The sequence below is a fragment of the Colossoma macropomum genome, unplaced genomic scaffold (assembly GCF_904425465.1).
Source record: "Colossoma macropomum unplaced genomic scaffold, Colossoma_macropomum, whole genome shotgun sequence".
Classification (NCBI taxonomy): domain Eukaryota; kingdom Metazoa; phylum Chordata; class Actinopteri; order Characiformes; family Serrasalmidae; genus Colossoma; species Colossoma macropomum.
The window spans coordinates 10560356-10579804 of NW_023494802.1; the positions used below are offsets into that span (position 1 = coordinate 10560356).

A 19449-nucleotide genomic window follows, 5' to 3' on the forward strand; every position below is an offset into this window, starting at 1 on the left:
TGTTTTACAGAGGTCTCTTGGAATAAAGTTTGGTCTGAGAAGAACATTTAAAAATCTTGCATAATATTTACTTGAACAATTATAAAATTTAGAGCCTTACAGAAATGGAACAGTATTGTTCATTTTGCACAAAAAAATCCAGAAAAAATTTAACACTTTTTGAATGTTATTATTCTAATTTTGCTTTGCATCAGACGATCCTTTTTGCTGATGATCCATGCTGTGTTGTGGCTCCCATGTGTGAAATCAATAAGTAAAAAAACATAAGATAATGCTAAGAATGTGAGTAAAAGTTAATCTAAGTGGTTCATGCGTTCTATAAAGAACGGCTGGAAAGTCAGGATGGCACAGTGTGATTAATGTTCTTTGGATAGTTTATTGATTTAAAAAGAAATTGAATTTGTGAACATTATATAATACTTCCAACATACTGCTTTTAAGAAATTGTAATTAGCAGTTTTGTGTTTCCTTGGTGTAATAACACTTCTTCTGCTGTGTATTATCACCCTGCTGCTGGTTACAAGGAAGATAGCACTAGAACAGAAAATAACCTTACAATAAAAGTCAGAGTGGGGAAAAAAAGTTGGCAAAGGTGAAAAATTTGTTTTCTTTTCCTTGTCATCCATGGTCATCGCCTGCTACACTGTAATCTTTTGTTTTATCCACTGTTTTTGCCATATTTCTCATATGTTTTCATAATTTGTAGATTCTTATCCATGACTGCAGCCCAAGGCCGAGACCAAGACCGAAAGCTGGATACAAAGGCCCGGAAAAGTTCTCTGAGGTAAACCTGTGCAGGAGGGTCAATTTATCTGAGACGCTGTAGAACGTAAGACTACCTGCGTTGTTGTCTAAGTAGATTCCTATTCTGGGTGAAGAGACATTAACTGCAATAGCCGTTGTGACATCATTGTGCCAGGCAGAGTAACTGACATTAGAGCACTGCAAACACCAGGAGTTGATGTTGCGTCCTATCCCACATTCCGCTCCTTCACCTTTCCTAGCAATGCCTTCCAGTGCCATCCCAATGAACACACCCTTTCCTGACCACTCAACCTCCCAGTAAAAGCGCCCTCCTCTGAGGCCCTCTTTGCCTAGCACTTGTTCCCAGCAGTCAAATCTTTTTAGAGAAGATTTTGGTCTCTGTTTTTTGACATATACTCTTGTGTTGTCATCAGTGATGGTCAGAGACGGATGTGCAGTGTCAACATCCAGTGTCAGTGAGCACGCATCTACAGAGATAAGAACAGAAAAATGGAGATATTACGAATTCTTTCTTTAAGCATCCACATTTCTTGCTGTTCTTTTGTCTTTTATCTCCATCATTATTTAAGCCTGCTAACCCAAAAGCAATAAGTCAATGACAGAAGCAAACATTGTTTCAGAAGTTACTTGGCTGAACTCAACCACAGCACATAAAAATGTTGAACTGGGTTGCTAACCATGGGATCATAACTGGGAGCAACTGGATCACTGTTAAAGCCACAACTCCACTGTTAAAAATTCTTCATGTTAGTTATTTTATGGAAAAACTTACATCTCATGAAATCTTGTCTTCTCGTCGGTATATTTGGCTGTAGCACTAGTCAAGGAGAACAACAGTTATCAATACTAGTACTAATAACAGTTTTTTTCATTTAAAGAAGACTTTTAAAGAAGACTGTTATTCCTACTAATAACCTCATGTCTCATTTACATGGCAACTAGTTAATTAACATACAGATGGGTGACAAAAGGAAAACCAACATAAAGTGTCTTCATCCAGACACCATTCATCCAGAAAGATGTTCCTTTAATTTGTGTTTTCTAGATGGTGATAAAGAGTGTTGTCTAACATATCAGTCCAAAATCTCCCACTGAGACGAGAATGAAGGCCATGGCATATGATTTTCATCATTTTTACACTAAACCATTCAATGACCCACTTAAGCCCCATGAATGGGGGCAATATCATCCTGGAAGAGTCCCATCAGGATAGAAATGTTTCATCATACCACATTTTTTGCCCTAATGTGGCTCAGATCTTATGTTTTCAGGGCTGTGTGAACACGCAAATCGGATATTATCAAATCCGACCTGAGCCACTTTCATATGTGCTCCTAGATCGGATTTGTATCCGATTCGTGGCCATGTGACCTTAATGTGAACGCTCAGATCGGAATTCATTTACAGTTTGTTGCAATGCGCGTGCGCCATCATTCAGCGTTACCATGGCAACAGCGCTGAACATACGTTAAAGCCTGTAAACGGAGGAAAAGCAGCACATCTCATCTTTTTCACCTTCGTCTCGCTCTAATAATGAACAGCTGAGAGCTGATCAGAGCTAATTATCTTTGCAGTGAAGCTCGTTCTGCTCGTTAGTTTGTTTGCTGATGATGCACGTGATTCATTCACGTGATGTTACTGAGCAGGAAGTGAACATGCGGGTCATTTCAGGATGCTGGTTCATTCACATTAGTGACAGATTTGAATCACTTACCTAAACGAGTGTGAACCATCGTGTCGGAGGGATCGGATTTCAGCAATGAGGCTTGTAATGTGAGCTTAGCTAAACTGTTACATGGGTGTCCCCAGAGGTTCCTGTTACAAGATCATGTGTGGCCCCCTTAGACTACACTTATGTTTCTCCACTTATTTATTCAGGTTTTGCCTTTGTCACCCAGCTGTATATGCATTAATTATATTAGTAGGCATTATGACTTTTTTTTTTTTGTTCTTGACAAACAAGTGAAACCTGAGTTTATTTGTTGTTGTCCTTAATCATTTATAATGTTTAAACTCACACTCAATTTGTGGTCTGAGGCCTGAAACGTTTGAGAATTTTCGCCGCACTGCAAGAGACAGAAAAACGGAATTGATTGATCGTGAACTTAAAAGCTTTTCCGCAAGTTGCTTTACTATTGTATGAGTAAAGGTCTACCTTGTCTGTCAGGATGTCTCTGGTTTTCCACAGAAACTTTCACAAGTGGCACGTTTCTGACTGGAAAATAAAATATATTTTATTTGTTAGAAAACAAAAGGTTAACCTGGTAAGTTTGCACACTTATTATTTCATTGTTTTTCAAGAAGTCTAGTTATTCAAAAGTAGAAAGTTACCTGTTTGCTGGATGTTTTCTATTGCAACTTTGCAGCCGTCCTCCAGCATTTCTTTCACTTTATTTAAAGCCACAGTCACAAACTCAAAGGAAAGGTTTTCGTTAACGTGAATAGTAACTGGATCTGCTTCCTGTTGACTGACAACTGGCTGTGATTTCTGTGAAATAAAATGAATGGAGGAAGAGGTTTACTGCCTGAGGCACACCTGGAAATGTTGACGGTAAGGTCTAAATGTGAAGTCATTCTAAATAAGCACTAAAAAAAGGTATAGAATAAGGCATCAATAGTGGAACCCTTTGTTGGTGCTATATAGAACCAAAGAACCTTATTCAACAGGATTTCTACCATAGAGAATGAAAAAAAACATGTATGCATTCAAATGTTTTTTTGAGTGTTCACGGTTCTACATACAGTACTGTGCAAGTCAGAGCCCACCATTCATTTATTTAATCTCCTAGTAAAAAAAGCACAAAACGCATATGTAAAAGACAATTACACACAAAACTCAACACCTAAATATGATAATAATATGATAAGTATTTTTTTAGCATTTATTGTGCCTTTATTACAGCTTCCATTCTTGTTGGGAGACTTGCTTTCATGTTTTTCTATGCCTCCAAAGCTCAGTCTTAGAAGTTGGTGGCATTTTCTGCTTCTCACAAACGAAATCCCAAACACATTCAGTGACGTTGAGGTTTGGACTCTGGGGCGGTCAGTTCATTCATTTTCTAGGAACACCTGCAGCTTCTTTGTTTGATTTGCATACTGTCTTCTTTTTGTCTATTTCTTTTTCTTAGCAAGGGCTTCTTGACAGCTACACATCCTTTCAGACCCATAGCAGTGTGTTGTTCTCACAGTGAAATGATCGACAGAAACACTTCTGGATTTTCTCTGCATCTTTTAATAATTTTTTGAAATCAGAAAATCCTGTTTTTTTGCCACTTTCTTTTCTTTAACATTGTTTTTTTTTCCCTTATGCAAGTGAACTATGTAATATCTCTAGAGGAAAATCTCCTAAAAATCAACTTGTACTACATTAGATTAATGAACAGTGGTCTCTGACTTCTGCACAGTATTATATAACCATTGCCTTTACTGAAGAACCCTTGAAGAACCATTTTTAAGTGTGAAAGGTCAGCCTTCGAGGGTAGGAAATGAGTTATAAAAAGTTTTTTGCTCTAACTAAAAAGTAAGTAATATGGCTGCCTTAAAATTTACATTTAAGTTAAACTGATCTACTAATGTATTTGTTCAATAAATTATACTAATTATAAGTGCAATAAAATCAAAACTTTATGGCAATGAAAACACCAAATAATCTTGCAGTGCACAGATGATAAAGCCACAGTCTTAATTATAAAACCCATAATGTGGGTGTTTAGTGTTTGTGAGGAAAATAAAGCCCCACTACAAAAAGCCATCAAACTTGACTGAAACCCATGACTCAGTCAGCCAAAGATGAGTCTTAAATACCGATGTATATGTATGTGAAATATCTATACATCTCACTGCTGCTAAAGCCGTGAGATGTATAGATATAGAAGTGTGCTGAGTTTAGCTCCTCAACGTTACCGTGATGAAGGAGATGTCATCCTTTACGTGTGAGAGTGCCTCCAGTTCAGTAACCATTGTTTGCAGTGACCATATGGCCAGTTTCTGCTGTTTCTCCTCCAACTGCGCCTGGCTAAGCAAAACCTTCTCTTGCTCTTGGATGATCTTATTCAGCTCTTCCTTCATTTTCTCCAGGGTCGCTGTGAGCTCAGAGAACACACTTCGGTTGGCGTCCACTGCACGAGTGGAGGAGTCCTGTCCAGTTGATTTCAGTTAGTTTATTTTAGGACGCTTCTTTTCAGCACTCTATACAACACAGTGTATGGCTTTTAAACCGATATGCCACTTACCTTTATATGCTCGAACGTGTTGGATATCTTTTGCAAGTTTAACTCTCGCTCGTGTATTTCTTTTCCTGCCTTCTGAAGACATTCTTTAACCTTTCGCTAGACAAAGATTGAAATTGCAGTCAGGAGGTGGGACTAAATGAAATGATGATTTATTAACCTAATTTGGCTTCGTCATATAATAGTATCTCAAATATTTGCTTTTTAAAAGTGTAATTTACATAAGTAAAATATCAAACCTGTACAAAAGTTTAATTTTCCCTTTCTTTATGAAAACATTGTTTTAAAGTTGTGTTGAAATTACAATCACTATGTGTGTGATTATTATAAGTATTTAGCATTTTCCTAATTATTATTTTAGGAAAATGCCTAAGAAGCGTTGAAAACTAGTGGTGTTAATAATTTCTCGCGTTAACGCGTTTTAACACGTTAACACCACTGTTTAGTACTATGCAGCCGCGGTAACACCAGCCTGGCTGTTTACTTCGCGGGGTGGAGAAGAATCAGGCGAGTACAGGCGGTCAGGATGGGGTTTTGGAGGGAATACAGAGTTCAGCAAATGGTTAATGTTACATCTTTAACTACTGTCTTCTCTGTAACTGTTAGTGACGAGCGGCATTACGTTCACCGAGGAGCAGTTTCCAAAACAGTTATCACAGCTCGCCCTCGTTTTCTTTGGCCGACGCTTCCGAGGTTCGCAGGGTTGAAGGTCATGGAAGCGAATTCATTTTTCTCGTTTTCGTGCCCTTTTCCTTTACTAAATAAATTGACTTTTTATACAGGCAGGTTTTACTTGCACATTCGGTGTGACCGCGGCTTTAGTTGGGGCTGTACCCGGTGCTGGAGTTCTCGGTTAACGGTTCGAGGTGTCGGTAATCTAATACTAAAATCACCATCCGGGTATCCGTTACGTTTCACCGGGGAAAGACACAAACATACAGGCTCACAGTTGAATGAGACACGACGGTTTTGCTCGCATTTGTGAGTAAGAATGTAGTTAGTTTACACTGTGTGTCCGAACGTCAACACGAGGGGCGGGAAAATTAGAACAGGAAAATGGCGAATGGAAAATCAGCTTAAACCAGTGAACTTGTAGAGAGGAAAAGTACCACTCTGGAATGTCTGCCGGGATTTTCAAACGCTAGAGGGCGCTCCCGAGTGAGTCCAAAATGAATGGGTTGATATGGAGCATTTGAGCAAAATCATAGTTTATAAATGCTTAAACATTTTTAATGTAAAAGAATATAATCATATCCTGAACACTTAACATCATAAAACATTTTAACACCGTTGTGATATTTTTAAGAGCTTTTAAACTCGAGCTATAAGAGTTTAAAACGGCGCATCATGTATATTCATGACGTCAGTAAGCGCGAACAGCCAATGAGCTGCTCCGCTCGCCAATCAATCATCACACTCTAGCAGTAATGCCCGCCTTCTGCTGCCCAAAACACGTTTGCTGTAGAAAAAAGGAAATATTTCTTTGTTTCTTAGTGAAATACATCCTTCTACTTTATAAATTAAAGAAACGTTCTGGGCGAGTGATTAGAAACTATTTTAACTTTTCGTTTTTAGCCGTTGAGCGCCATTTACTCCCATTCATTGAGGACTCGCTCGCGGGCGCCCTCTGCTGTTTAGCAGTCCTGTTTTTGATATAATGGGGGGAGTAGGAAGCGGCCAGGCTCCTCATAAACCGGCTCTGCTTAAACCTCGTAACGTCAGCGCGATGTAGCTGTCTCATTAGCTAGCTAGGCTAACTGCTTTAGCTAATATTAGCTAGGCCAGAAACAACGAACCGAATGATATATTTCTTAGAAAAATAACATGTTAACACATTGTCCTTAAAAATCAATGACTCTTCATCAGCATCCAGCTGGACACTGGTTAGCTCTGTTAGCTCATTAGCTCATCTGAAGAGGCAGCCTTTCTTAGTCATCTGACATGAAATCCTACACACGTAAAAAAAAAAAGATGTTTCTTCAAGGGTTCTTTAGTAAAAACAGTGGTTCTGTTTAGAACCATGGGCTGCATATGAAGCTATTTCATGCTTAAATGGTTCTTTTCATGGTGAAATGGTTCTTCAGATTGGTGGAGAATGTGTAGTATATATTTTATATAGAACCTTTTTGAAAATGGTTCTATATAGCACCAAAATTGTTTCTTCTAATGTTACGGTGTCAAGCTCGTAACAGTAGAAGAACCATTTTTGGTGCTATGTAGAGCTATTTACAAAAATTACTATTAAAGACCATAGAGACGATAGTTAATCAATCTGAAGAACCATTTCACAATACAAAGAACAATTTAAGCATCAAATGGTTCTCTGTAGTTTTTACTAAAGAAGTCCAGAGAGGCCATGTTATCTTGAAATAATGAGTTACTTATCTTGTTATCTCAAGATGGCAAAATTGTTATCTTGAAATAACGAGTTACATATCTTGTTATATCAAGATAACAATCCAGAAAATATAGCAACAGCTCATGGCCTCTCTGGACTTCCGTAAAAGAACCCTTGAAGAAACATCTTTTTTTTAAGTATGTATTGATACATACTTAATAATTAATACTTAACTGATAGCCGATGTCCCTCGGCTGTTTTATTATAACATGTTTGAGAACGACATGACAGTGGTGAGGAAACGGCTTGAAATCACACTTTAAACATGAAAATGTACATTCAGTTTTGTTAACAAATCACTGTTTAGCCTTTAGCAATAATAAATGAATGACTTACCTCCCTCTCTTTCCTCTCCTCCACAGCTGTTACCGTGTTGTGTCCCATGTGTTCAGAAAGAGTACACTGTTCACAGATGCACTGCTTGTCGTCCCTGCAGTAAAAGTTCAGTAATCTTTCATGTTGGGGGCACATCATCTTCTGCAATTTTTCTTTCGCCTTCATTTTGTCTTGAAGCTGTGGTTGTGGCTTTTGATTCTTCTTTTTAAGTTCTGCAACCACACCGTCCTGAGCGCCGTCTTTTAATCTAAGTCTTTGAAGCTTGTTCCCAATGACGCAAAGAGTCTCATTCCTTGATAACTCTGGTCTCGTCATAAAAGATTTAGAACATTTGGGACAGTTATAAACCTCATAGAGCTCCATGTCCCATTGTTTTGAAATACACTCCATACAGAAGTTGTGTCCACATGGTATGGTTGTGGGATCTTTGAAGAAATCGTTACAAATCCCACATTTAATTCTCTCGTCTTTCAGTATATCAGAATCCATTGCGGCCGTGAGCGAGCTGAGAACACCTCTGTTGCTTTTCTTTTCAGTGAGAAAGTACGTAGAAGAAACTTACTCTACCTGCTTTCTGGACTGGTGCCATGCATAGCAACTTAAACAGGTAATAGGCCAAATGGAAACTGCTTAATTCCTGTGGCATTCAGAACGTTTGTGGTATTTCGCATTACACAAGTAGGCATTTTTCAGGTTTGTCAGGGAATTTCCTCCTTAAAAAAACACCACCGTTTCTTTTCAGTGATTATGAACTATAAATAGTTTTATAGTAAGGAATGTGGTGTTCAGAAACTCATCATGTCTGTTTCTATTTGCCTTGCAGGTCATTGGACAGTGTATTTCCCTCCTTCACTTTTTTTTCCCACCTAGTATCCAAGACACCCACCCCCTTGCTCTGCATTGCTGCAGTAACATCGCTGGAAAGTGTGAAATATTAACGCAGTAGAGAGAGCAAGAGAGGGAGTGTGGTGGTCGCCTGGGCCTAAGTGAAAGTTGTGAAGTAAAATCATATGGAGATTTTAGTACATATTTTAGCAGCAACCCAAAGGCAGCAAATGTCGAATTGAGCATGAATGAGAAATAAGAGGAGGGTGACTCAAATCTGGGTTGCATGCGAAATGACAGTGGCACAAAGCTTCTCGGATGAAGCTTTGGTGCAGAACTACAGCCACTCATATGCCACTTTGAAAGAAAGTTATTTTTAAGTATTTTATCCAAAAATATGTTATTATATAATCAGACTGTTACTGAAACAAGCTGATAGTAATGTGACTGTTAAAGTTAATGTGGCTATCAAAGTTAAGATGTTAACTTTGAGCCCCAGACATATTTTTGTTTTGTCTAAAATGTATAATGTCTAGATCACAGGCTCTGCATGTAAGATTGTGATGTGACATCGTAAACAATTGCAGTTAATACGTTTCAGTTATGATGTTTCAACCCCTTAAACTGCAGGCATTTTGTTTAGTAACTATGAAACCAGTATGAAAGTTATGAGTTTGTGGAATTTAAGTGTGGACCCTCATACTGAGAGGGGTTGAAGTGCACGGGTGATACCTTTCAAGAAAGATATTTTAAGTGACAAAAATGTTTATTTGAAGCCACAAATAAAATTGTTTCGGAAAATGTACTCTGTTTTACACTAAAACAAGCTAGAAGTAGTGCTGAAATGTGGTGTCTAATCCAGTGTATCTCTCTTACCCTCTTTCAGCCAAAATGGTCCTCACATTTTGCGAAGTGCTTTTTACAAATGATCCATGATTCTTTTTTTAATCTGAAAGAGCAAAACATTTTGTGAATGAACTGTAGGTTAGTATAGGATTAAAATTCAGTAACACTTTATTTTGATAGACCACTGTAAATGCTTTGCACATGCTCAGTTTGTCTTTAACATTAAACTAAATGTGTATAAAATGCAACTAAACATGAAATTGCATGTAGAAGATTCCATTAAATCTAAACCTAACCCTAAACTTAACTTCAACCCCAAAACCTACACCTACTCCTAAACCTTCACGAGAAAGTTTGTTAATAATTTAAATATCTCTAGATCATCTACAGGGGACCATCAGAGTAAAGTGTGATGCCTGAAATGCTTATTACATTTAGATACTTACATAGATTTAACACATATTGAGCACATTGTTACATATAGGTACTTACATGAATTTAACACATACATAGGTACTTGCATATATAATGCATATTGAATATATTATCATTATTATTATTATTGTTATTGTTACATATAGGTGCTTCCTTTTAGTTGTCCTACAAAAACATATATCTCCAAAATAATATCTTTACAAGAGAAAATAAAATTCTGTTGAACTTATAATCTAAGTTAATGTTGAGAGGTTTTATTCAAAGTGATTTCGGAGCATTTATATTGGTCCATGATCATGAAATATTCACACAATGTTTAAATGATACATAAAAACAAAAAATTGAAAAATAAAGAATATGAGATATTTTGTTATCACCAATGGCACCAATCTCATACCAGTCAGTATTAGCAGAAAATGCTGGGTCGAATATTGGAGGGTGAAAAAAGTGACTCTGTTCTAAGTCATGCAACAAATCTATCCTGAAAATGACATATACGCATTATGTGATGCCATGTTGTTAGCTGTGTACTGAAGTGGTAGAGTGTTAGCCTACTTTTAGATGCTCATCTTAATTTAAGTGCTTCAATAAAAATGGCTCATTTTAAATCTTAGTGGTTTTTATAGAAAAATATTGGATCTGTATCAGAAAAGGAAAAGTGGTATTGTGCTTTTGTTAATTGTTATTCTTAAATAGTCACTTATTTCTAATACAGGACGTATGTAAGACCTCGCATCCTCACAAAGCATAAAAACTGGTCTGTGCGTGTCTGAGATGAGAAGACATAAGGCTCCTCTGCTAGGAGAGTTACGGTAGCTCAGTGCTTTTGTCTCTCTGTATGGAGGGCTGGAGAGATAGAGGGATGCGGTGAATGAGAGGGGCAGAGGCAGAGCTTGCGGCAGACCCTCTCCCCTCCTTCTCTCCCCCTTCACTGAAGCACTTAGTGTATTTTCTTCTCTTTGGTCCACTTAGCCCTTCCTCTGAGGGAATGCATTAGCACATTTTCCCTCTCATTTCATTTCCTCGCATAATTTATCCAACACTGCTTCTGTTTGAGTGTCTGCACTGGAATGTGTGACTGGCTCCATAGGCTTGTGTAGCTGCTGTGTTTGTGGGCTTGCAGTGTGTGCTGACCGCTGGACTTCAGAGTGCTCGCGTTTCTGCTTCTGACACACTGAGCCTCATGCTGAGGAAGAAAGGCTCGGACCTGCTGAAGGACCGTGAGGTTCTGCTGGACCTGGACTACACTGGAGAAACCCATGGAGCGGACTGCTATGGCAGCCTGCAGAATGGAGGCTTCATCCCACCCAGATATGTGAGTGCCCTTCATTAATGTTTTATCTGTGTGCACACTCTTTAGAGAACTGCTTTCCTACAGTGTTGGGTTTTGACTTAGATTGATAGTTATTACCTTTTCTGCTAAAACATGTTTCAGTCTTGGCATATTTCTGTCAGGCTGTAATGTTCCTCTCCTAAAACCATCAGTTTTCCCCTGTGTTACATTAAGGCAATGAACGCAATCAATGTGGAATAATTCAACCCCTCCTTGAAGCCTCTGACTAATTACTCTAGCAAGTGCAGTTTATTAGATTTCCTTTAAGTTGACACTGCACCATACTTATCCTCTCGTTGCCTGTCTCAGACACTTGTCACATGGTCTGATCCATAATGGCATCTCAGTGCTACTTTTCAAGAGAGAATTTCCAATGAGGAGGAAAAAAGCACCTATTTTTTAGTTTTATGAAAATATCTAAGTCACATGCTCTGCTCTACACTGACACAAGATAAGTAATGTTTAAATGGGCCACTCAGGAAGTTTTAAAGACAAAAACTTTAGATTACCATATCTCCTTCACATGATTTGCTTGGATTTACTGTCATTTCAAGGCTGATCAAAAGTTTACCCTATCATATTTAAGTAAGCTGCTTATTAACCACCTCTGCTTGTTTTGTATAACCAGCTGAATGCTGCTGCTGCTGATGATGATGATCCCATCTACATTCACTGCGAGAGGCCGGCCACACCGCTAGCTCAGCCACCAGGGCAACTACTTCAGAGATGGAAAAACTAAGATAGGTAACCATTTGTCTTCGCAATTTTATTTGTTATTTATTTATTGCTTTATTGTCCTCCATTGTACAACAGCACCACCAGCCTGGGTAGACAGATGTCTAGTCCCATGACACCTGTTATGCATGTGAAAGCTGCCAAAAACACATCATCATGGCCTCAGGATGCTTGGAGAAGACTCCTAGGCATGTCAGCGCGAACACATATAACTGATTGGCTCATATGTTGCATAAAAGAAAAGGCCTATGTTACCTTCCCACTGAAATGCCAGCCAGCTTTGTTTTCAGTGACTGTTGGTAATGGCCTGACAAATATATTGGCGACTGATATGAAGGTTCTGTGAATTTATTGGTATTAGCTTACGTTCTGACAGTAAAGCACTGATATTGCAAGAGTTTTGTTTTGTTTTACAATGAATAGCACAGGCACAGATCACCATCATGGTTAACCCCTTAAATGGCACGGACCTGCCAGGCATGTGAACAGATAGACCTCAGAGGAGACTTGAACCCCTGTCCTTTTGGCCTCAGACTGTACACGTGACCTCTTGGTCAACATGTATAACACTTGTCTTTAAAATGGCAATTCTTCAAGAACTGTTTCAGCAAGGCCACTGGTGCCCCAGGAGTAGACTTAGAGGCTTGTCTCTGGTTTCACAAGCTTCATTGCTCTTGGCGCCACCTCTGGTGCAGCACTGGCGCCTATGGAGATTTCACCTCAGTAACTATGATGCAGCACCACAGCACTGGAAATCCTACATATAAAGCAGAGACGATCTCTGCAAGAGAGCACTACATTGCATGATGAATATGTTCTAAACAAACACACAATCATTCAGCAGTAAAGAGCACTAAGAACTTTGCTAAGACAAAAAAAACAAACAAACAAACAGGGATTTATGCCAGACTCTATTGAGCTTTTAAAGAGAGTTCAGCTCTAAAATTTATGGCTATCAAATAGTGGATAACATTACAGCCTTGTTTGCTAATGTGTATAACATTACAGCCTTGCAGTGTTGTACATTACAAGGCTGTAATGTTATACAAATTGTAAAGCTAATTTGTAAAGGGAGTAAAATTGAATATTTTACATTGTAAAGCAAATTTTTTGTCTGCCTTTAGAAAAACTCTTTTGCATTTGGTTTCCTCTGGAACACGATTACATTGTCTCTCTTAATGTTTGCAGTACGCTTAAAATTAATCATGCTTAACGTTAGTTTGCATCGTAGTAGATGCAGTTACAAAATAATAAGCCTGGGATTTTACAGAGATAAAATAACAAAAGCATCCAAACCTTTAAAATGTAGATGCCATGTTATAAATTAATCAGATTTATTATAAAATAAATAATAAAAATGAAGACAAATAAGAGCCAAACCAACACAAGACTTGGTGAGTTCCTGTTTAAGTTAAGGAGTTTTGATATTTGTGAATTGTTATGTCTGACGCAGATTTTGTGCTGGTGTGGGAGGTGAAGTCACGTAGGAAGCGGAGAGCCCGAGGGAAAGGCCGAGGGGAGGCTGAGGAAGTGGAAGAAGAGCAGGCTGCTCAGGAGGAGAGCAGATCTGAGAAGAGGAAAGCTCAGCTGGCCCGATGGAGGGACAAATTCATCCAGAATATCCAGAGTGCTGGCCTGCTGTTAGAAAAGGTGCAGCCATCCGTGCTGCTGTTCTTCAGTAGTCTGTCTTCTCTTCTGTACTCATCTGGGTCCTGAATGAAGAACTGTGTGCTGTCTTTTGTTTTGTCTCTGTCACCAGGAGGAATCATCCAGTGCGAAAAAAACAATACACTATTTGAAGCTCAGCGCTCCCTGGGATGTGTTATTGTACTATGCTGAAGAATTGTGTCTCAGAGCACCACTACAGGTCAGCCATTCCAGCCTATTCGATTTTACTCTCTTTTATAGAGCTATTATCCCCAAGCACCAGTGCAGAATCTCTCAGTGCTGCATGGCAATCACAGAGGTAATGGAAGTTTTATTGTAAACAAGTATGAGCTGGGAGTTTAACACACTGAAATTATTTGTTTACCCACAGGCACAGCCACATCCAGACTTTAACACCTCAGCCCAGATTCTCCAAAAACTCTACGTGCCAAACATCATGGCAGACTCTGTGCCCAACAGGCCTGTGGACTACTACACATGTGCCTTTCGCAAGTCCAAGATGGAAAAGTAAGAGCACATGCTGTGTGGCTGAGCAATTAGTTTGATATTTTTGCTATTTCAGAATGTGAAACTAATGCTGTTTTTATCTCATCATTTTATAAGATTTCTGGGCTCTGAGGACCATGAGAATTACTTTACCAACACACAGAGACATCGCATTGTGAGTGCACTGTTTGAACATCGTTTGATATACAGTATTGTGCAAAGGTCATTAAGTTTTTATTTTTCATGGGATATTTCTGAGGGGATTAAATATAATGTGATCTGTTTGCATAAGGAAGAGGAAAAGTGAAATAAGTGTAAAAGGAGTTTCCAAAATTGTCATCATTAGATAAACAGTACTTAAAGCTGTCATCTTTAAGAAAATCAAACTCTTGCTTCAGATGTGAAGTATGTTTGGGATTACTTGGATTATGAGAAGCAGAAAATGCAACAGCTTTTAAGACTGAACTTTGGAGGTATGAAAAAATATCCCTTCAGATTTCTTTGAAAAATTGAAAGCAAGTCTCCTGTAAAGAATGGAAGCTGTAATAAAGCCAAAGGGTGGACACTTTAATAATGAAAATGTTGATGTTATATTTAGTTGTTGAGGCCTCTGTGTAATTTTCTGTTAAAAATCGGTTTCTGCTTTTTCTAGCACTGAAAAATGAATAAGTTGTATATGAAGGCTTTTTAATAAATTAAGTATGGACTTTGCAAGAGTCCATACTTCATTTATTAAAAAATTATTCATTCATTTATTAAAAAGCCTTCATTTGTAGGAATATGGTGAGTAGATGTAATTCAGGACTGTGACTATGTCTATTTTTATACTTATTTGTTCATGTTTGTTCATCTTATTTGAGCAACTGAGTAATCTTTTGTTTATTTTGTACATTAATGAAGTAATCTAAGTTTATTTTTAAGCAACCATAAAAAGTACTTAACTGAATAACAAACCATACATAGCTTTTCAAACACTGCAGTAAACTAGGAACTAGAAAGCATTCCTTCCAAAATCTTTAAAAATACATCATGTGGCAAAACATATATGTACTTATAAATAAGCCCATTCATTGTGCTCTGTGGGAGAGACAAGTAGAAGAATTTAACCTATTATTGCTTATTATTGTCGATTTATAGAGAAGCTACATTTTACTTGATTTTTTAAATCAGTTAATTGAGTTTATTTGGGTAATCCTGATAGCCTTAATGTTATTACTTGTTCTCTGTCCAGGTATATGAGATCCTAGCGAGGACTGTATACGGCAAACGGAAGCGTGCAGAGGTTGGAGTGGCTCGACTGTTAAACGAAGGGGCCTTTAAAGCAGCGTTTCCCCTTCATGAAGTAAGAGACCAGCCTTGTCCCAGTAGAGATGATTAGCCACAGCCATGTTCTGTCTTCATTGTGTGATGATGCATAATGTTCGCTACTGTTTAAAAGCCAGAAATCTCTTATCATAGTAATAATAATTTTTTTTTACATGAAGTATAACATAGATTGAAACAGTGCAAACTAGATAAAAAAGGTATTTTTACTCACTTTTTACGCAGTTTTATTCAATATATTAAAGTATTTCAAGAACAATAATGAGTTATTAAATGACAAAATTACATAATAATCTGTTATATAATAATAACCGTAGCAAAGTGAATCACCACTTTTGAAATATTTGTGCATAGTGATTCCATTTTTTTGAACAGTATCACATAGATAATAAATAGCAAAGATAATACATACTCTAGATGTCACTAATATTTGTGTTGCTTAGGGGCCATTTGAGCTTCCAGGATATGAGATCCCTCCTGACCAGTTAAACAAGAGACAGGTTCTGTATCGCCACTGGGCCCGCTGGTCGAAATGGTACAAATACCAGCCCCTGGATCACATCCGAGAATACTTTGGGGAGAAAATTGCCCTTTATTTTGCATGGCTTGGTGAGTAAGCACTGGTTAAAATGACACATATTATCTAAGCTGGCAGCATTAACATGAAATTATGATAATATTTATATCAGTCAAATAATACTGCAATGAATGCATGATGAAATAGATAAGGATGTGAAGTTTCACTGTTGTTGGAAACTGTGCAGGTGTTTTTATATCTGATCTGATTTCTATCTATAGGCTTTTACACAGCGTGGCTCCTTCCTGCAGCAATAGTTGGAACATTTGTGTTTGTGTCCGGCATCATGACGATGAGCTCCAACACCCCAGCGTCAGTATCTCTCTCTCTCACACACACACACACACACACACACACACACACACACTGTCACTGGTGCTCTGCGCTTCAGTTAAGCTTGTGCTAAACTTGATCGAAGCGTATCTGTCTAGCTCCAGCAACAAAATATATATTGTCAGTGCCTGTTTGGTGCTGTTCATCTGTTTCCATAGCAACTTTTGACCAAACCTGCATTGAGACTGCTGATGGGATGGTGTTGGGACAAATGTGCTGCACTATAGAGACAGAACACAAAGCTTAGAGCGAGAGAAAAGATCAAAGTCAATGACTCTGCTGCCTGCAGAGCCACTGATGCAGTTCTTCATGTGCTTGTGCTATTAGCGCTATTGATCTGCAGATCAAACTAATGTACTGATGTGCACCTTTCAGGAGAGAGACACTCATGTACTGTCTTATGTTAATATCTGAATATGTGAAAGCAGTTCAGGCCGGTAATTCTCAACCCACGTCCAAATTAAGCCATTGCAACTCTATTTTGGTGTTAGAAAGTGGCTGTCTAGATTTAATACAGAAGTACGATGCTTTACCGCCCATAGCAAGACCAAAGGGGCGGTCACTGTTCTTTTGTATTTTTGCCTCATTGCATATTCATTTATAAGAGTTATCCGCTTAAAGCACAAAATATGTGAGGAGATCATTATAATGAAGTTGCCATTGTTGTGTTCAGAGACAGAAAAGAGAGGTTTTCCAACACATTTATTTATTTATTTTTTATCTAATTCATAATATTTTCATGTATATTTACAAGACTATTAAAGAGGAGGTTTTGACATTTTTTTCAAACAATAATCACAGATTGAAATTCTTTGGCTCTGCAGTCACTACTCTTTAAAGTAGATGAATCACTAATAAAGTGATTACTGAAGCTACTCTTTAGTAATGCATAAGTGTCAGTCATAAAGAGCTTACGCTCAAAATCATACAGTTCCCAAACAACCAGGATGTGGTCAGTATAATGAATTAGAGACTTTACCTGATTACACAATTTTACACCAGGTTTTTGCATAGTTTCGTAATGCATTCAGCAGGGAAGTACAGCTTATTCCTCCAGCCAAAAATGAACGTGTGCTTCAAACTAGAATGTCAAAGTAATTACTCATTTTCTTGAATTTCTGACTTAGTTTGTGGAAATATATATATATTTTTAATTAATTGTTGAAATAATTGTGTACTTTCTAGAAGAGTTGTAAATCTTTTTTTAGATTTACTAACTTACTAAGTCAGAACCTTAAAAAAATAAGTAATTGTTCTGACCTGAGTCACCATTTGAACCTGAACCAGAAGGATAAACCTTTTTTCCTCCTACATGGCACAAACAAACTTTCATACAAAAAGCTTATATATATATATATATATATATATATATATATTACACATGCTTATGCTGCACAGCTCATACATTTATTATTTCATGTATATGAAATTGTCCCTTTCCTTTGCAAGGAAGTTCTTAATAGATAACCTGCTGAATTAGCTTTTTTGTTCAGCTTTATTTAGTTTAATACAAAAACATTGTTTAGTTCAAAACAAAATACAGCTTCATTATTGTTGTTCTATAATCTAAACATTTTACATACCTTACAATAGGAATGGGCAATTTGACAATTTTTTATTGTTAACGAGATAAATAATGTCACAGTACACTTTTCTTGGCAGTATTGTGACATAATGTTTTTGCCCACTCTTACCATACAATATAATTGACTAAATAATACTAAAAAGGGAAAATTATCTCTTACCATTTAAAAGTGCAACAAAGGCCAGGGAAATTTTTTCCATGCATGTCCAGAGTTCTGACTCTTTTTAGTTCACATTACACATTGCTCTGTAATCATTTGACAGTGCAAAGTGTTCATAGACTGTCAGTAATTAGCACCTTTTTTAGTAAGTCTGACCAGTTATATATATGCTGTTTACAGAAAAGAAATCTGTGAAAGTGGAGGCCGGTATCTGATGTGTCCTCTTTGCGAAACCTGCAAACCTTGGAATATGTCAGACATTTGCCCCATGGCTCAGGTGTGATAAGATACATAGCCTAATTTATTTGTATGTTATTGTAAAGTTTCTCAAAGTTGTTTGGCAATATGTGTTCTGTTCAAGATAAAAGCTTTTTATTTGCCATATGCATGAAGAGCATTGAAATACTTGTTTGTTTAGCTTTACCCAGTAGATTGAAAATTGCTAAGCACACAGTGAGCGTTACAGTTAGACAATACATAAAAGATATTTTAGTTTAAGTGTGTCTCTTCTCCTGCTCTAGGTGGGCTACTTGTTTGATCACCCTGGCACAGTGTTCTTCAGCGTATTCATGTCCTTCTGGGCCGTCACTTTCCTGGAGTACTGGAAACGCAAGAACGCCACATTGGCCCACCACTGGGACTGCATGGACTTTCATGAGGAGGAGGTATGGAATAAACAGCAGCAGACATTGTGTCTGAAATGAGTCAGTTTAGCATTAAATATCAGATTTCACCATGATTAGATTTGATTACTTTGATATAATTCAGAATTATTTTTAAGAAGGACATGGAGTGCCATCAATGTGAAGTACCAAATTTTTTGAGTATTAAAGGCACCACTTGTGGAGAATCTTCAGCCTGCTAAATATGAGTGAGAGAGTGAGTTAAAATACACTTAATGTATAAATGTGCCTGTAGGAACCATTTATGCAGTAGTACATTATAGACATTAAAAACAGTGCAACAGTACAGAAAAGTGTTTTATTCATTTTAATGTTTCAAAATATCTAGAAAATTAAGGGCATAAATAAGAAGAACTGTGCATTCCTTATTGAATATCATGATTATCTAATTTATATGTGTGCTATATATGTATCACCAATTTCCCATCACCTCTACTAGACTGATATGTTAACCGCTATATAAAAACTGAAACAGCTGAGAACACTTTTCTTTCCTAAACCACTGGATTTTTAGGAGCCCCCACGTCCAGAGTTTGCAGCCATGGCCCCTGCAATGGAGGAAAACCCTGTGACTGGGGTGAAAGAGCCTTACTTCCCGGAGAAGGCCCGGATCTCCCGCATGCTGACTGGTTCTATGGTCATTGTCATAATGGTGAGAGTGAGGATTGATTGGAACCAGTGTTCCTTTTAAGCTCATCAGCAGTTTGGTCATATCTATGGTCTGGCTCATTA

The 19449-nt window shown here is 37.7% G+C and overlaps 3 protein-coding genes across 3 annotated transcripts in view; 1 reads left to right on the forward strand and 2 right to left on the reverse strand.

The window, feature by feature from the left end:
• Positions 1–356: 356 nt before the first annotated feature.
• Positions 357–1584, reverse strand: LOC118822719 (tripartite motif-containing protein 16-like). The gene is made up of 2 exons (XM_036591959.1): positions 1538–1584; positions 357–1232 (listed from the first exon to the last, which is right to left on the reverse strand). Exons 1-2 carry the CDS (start codon positions 1542–1544, stop codon positions 694–696), a joined length of 546 nt encoding a protein of 181 aa, XP_036447852.1. The 5' UTR covers positions 1545–1584; the 3' UTR covers positions 357–693.
• Positions 1585–2432: 848 nt separating this feature from the next.
• LOC118822556 (E3 ubiquitin-protein ligase TRIM47-like) lies at positions 2433–8256 on the reverse strand. The gene is made up of 5 exons (XM_036591677.1): positions 7729–8256; positions 4998–5093; positions 4669–4902; positions 3097–3253; positions 2433–2980 (listed from the first exon to the last, which is right to left on the reverse strand). The coding sequence occupies exons 1-5, from the start codon at positions 8215–8217 to the stop codon at positions 2898–2900; spliced, it is 1059 nt and encodes a 352-aa protein (XP_036447570.1). The 5' UTR covers positions 8218–8256; the 3' UTR covers positions 2433–2897.
• A 2451-nt stretch (positions 8257–10707) lies between these two features.
• Positions 10708–19449, forward strand: part of ano11 (anoctamin 11) — a 28388-nt gene continuing 19646 nt past the window's right edge. Inside the window, 13 exon segments of the mRNA XM_036592499.1 lie at positions 10708–11149; positions 11796–11876; positions 11878–11911; positions 13356–13552; positions 13662–13769; positions 13941–14077; positions 14174–14231; positions 15288–15398; positions 15823–15988; positions 16178–16268; positions 18215–18311; positions 18556–18699; positions 19232–19369. Coding sequence (XP_036448392.1) covers positions 11018–11149; positions 11796–11876; positions 11878–11911; positions 13356–13552; positions 13662–13769; positions 13941–14077; positions 14174–14231; positions 15288–15398; positions 15823–15988; positions 16178–16268; positions 18215–18311; positions 18556–18699; positions 19232–19369 — 1494 coding nt within the window. The 5' untranslated portion in view covers positions 10708–11017.

Coding starts and splice junctions, on each gene's coding strand:
- LOC118822556 (XM_036591677.1), bottom strand. CDS start 8,217: ATGGATTCTGATATACTGAAAGACGAGAGAATTAAATGTGGGATTTGT. Junction 3,254..4,668: donor ATGACATCTCCTTCATCACG/GTAACGTTGAGG, acceptor TTTATTTCACAG/AAATCACAGCCAGTTGTCAG. Junction 2,981..3,096: donor AGAAAACATCCAGCAAACAG/GTAACTTTCTAC, acceptor TTTATTTTCCAG/TCAGAAACGTGCCACTTGTG.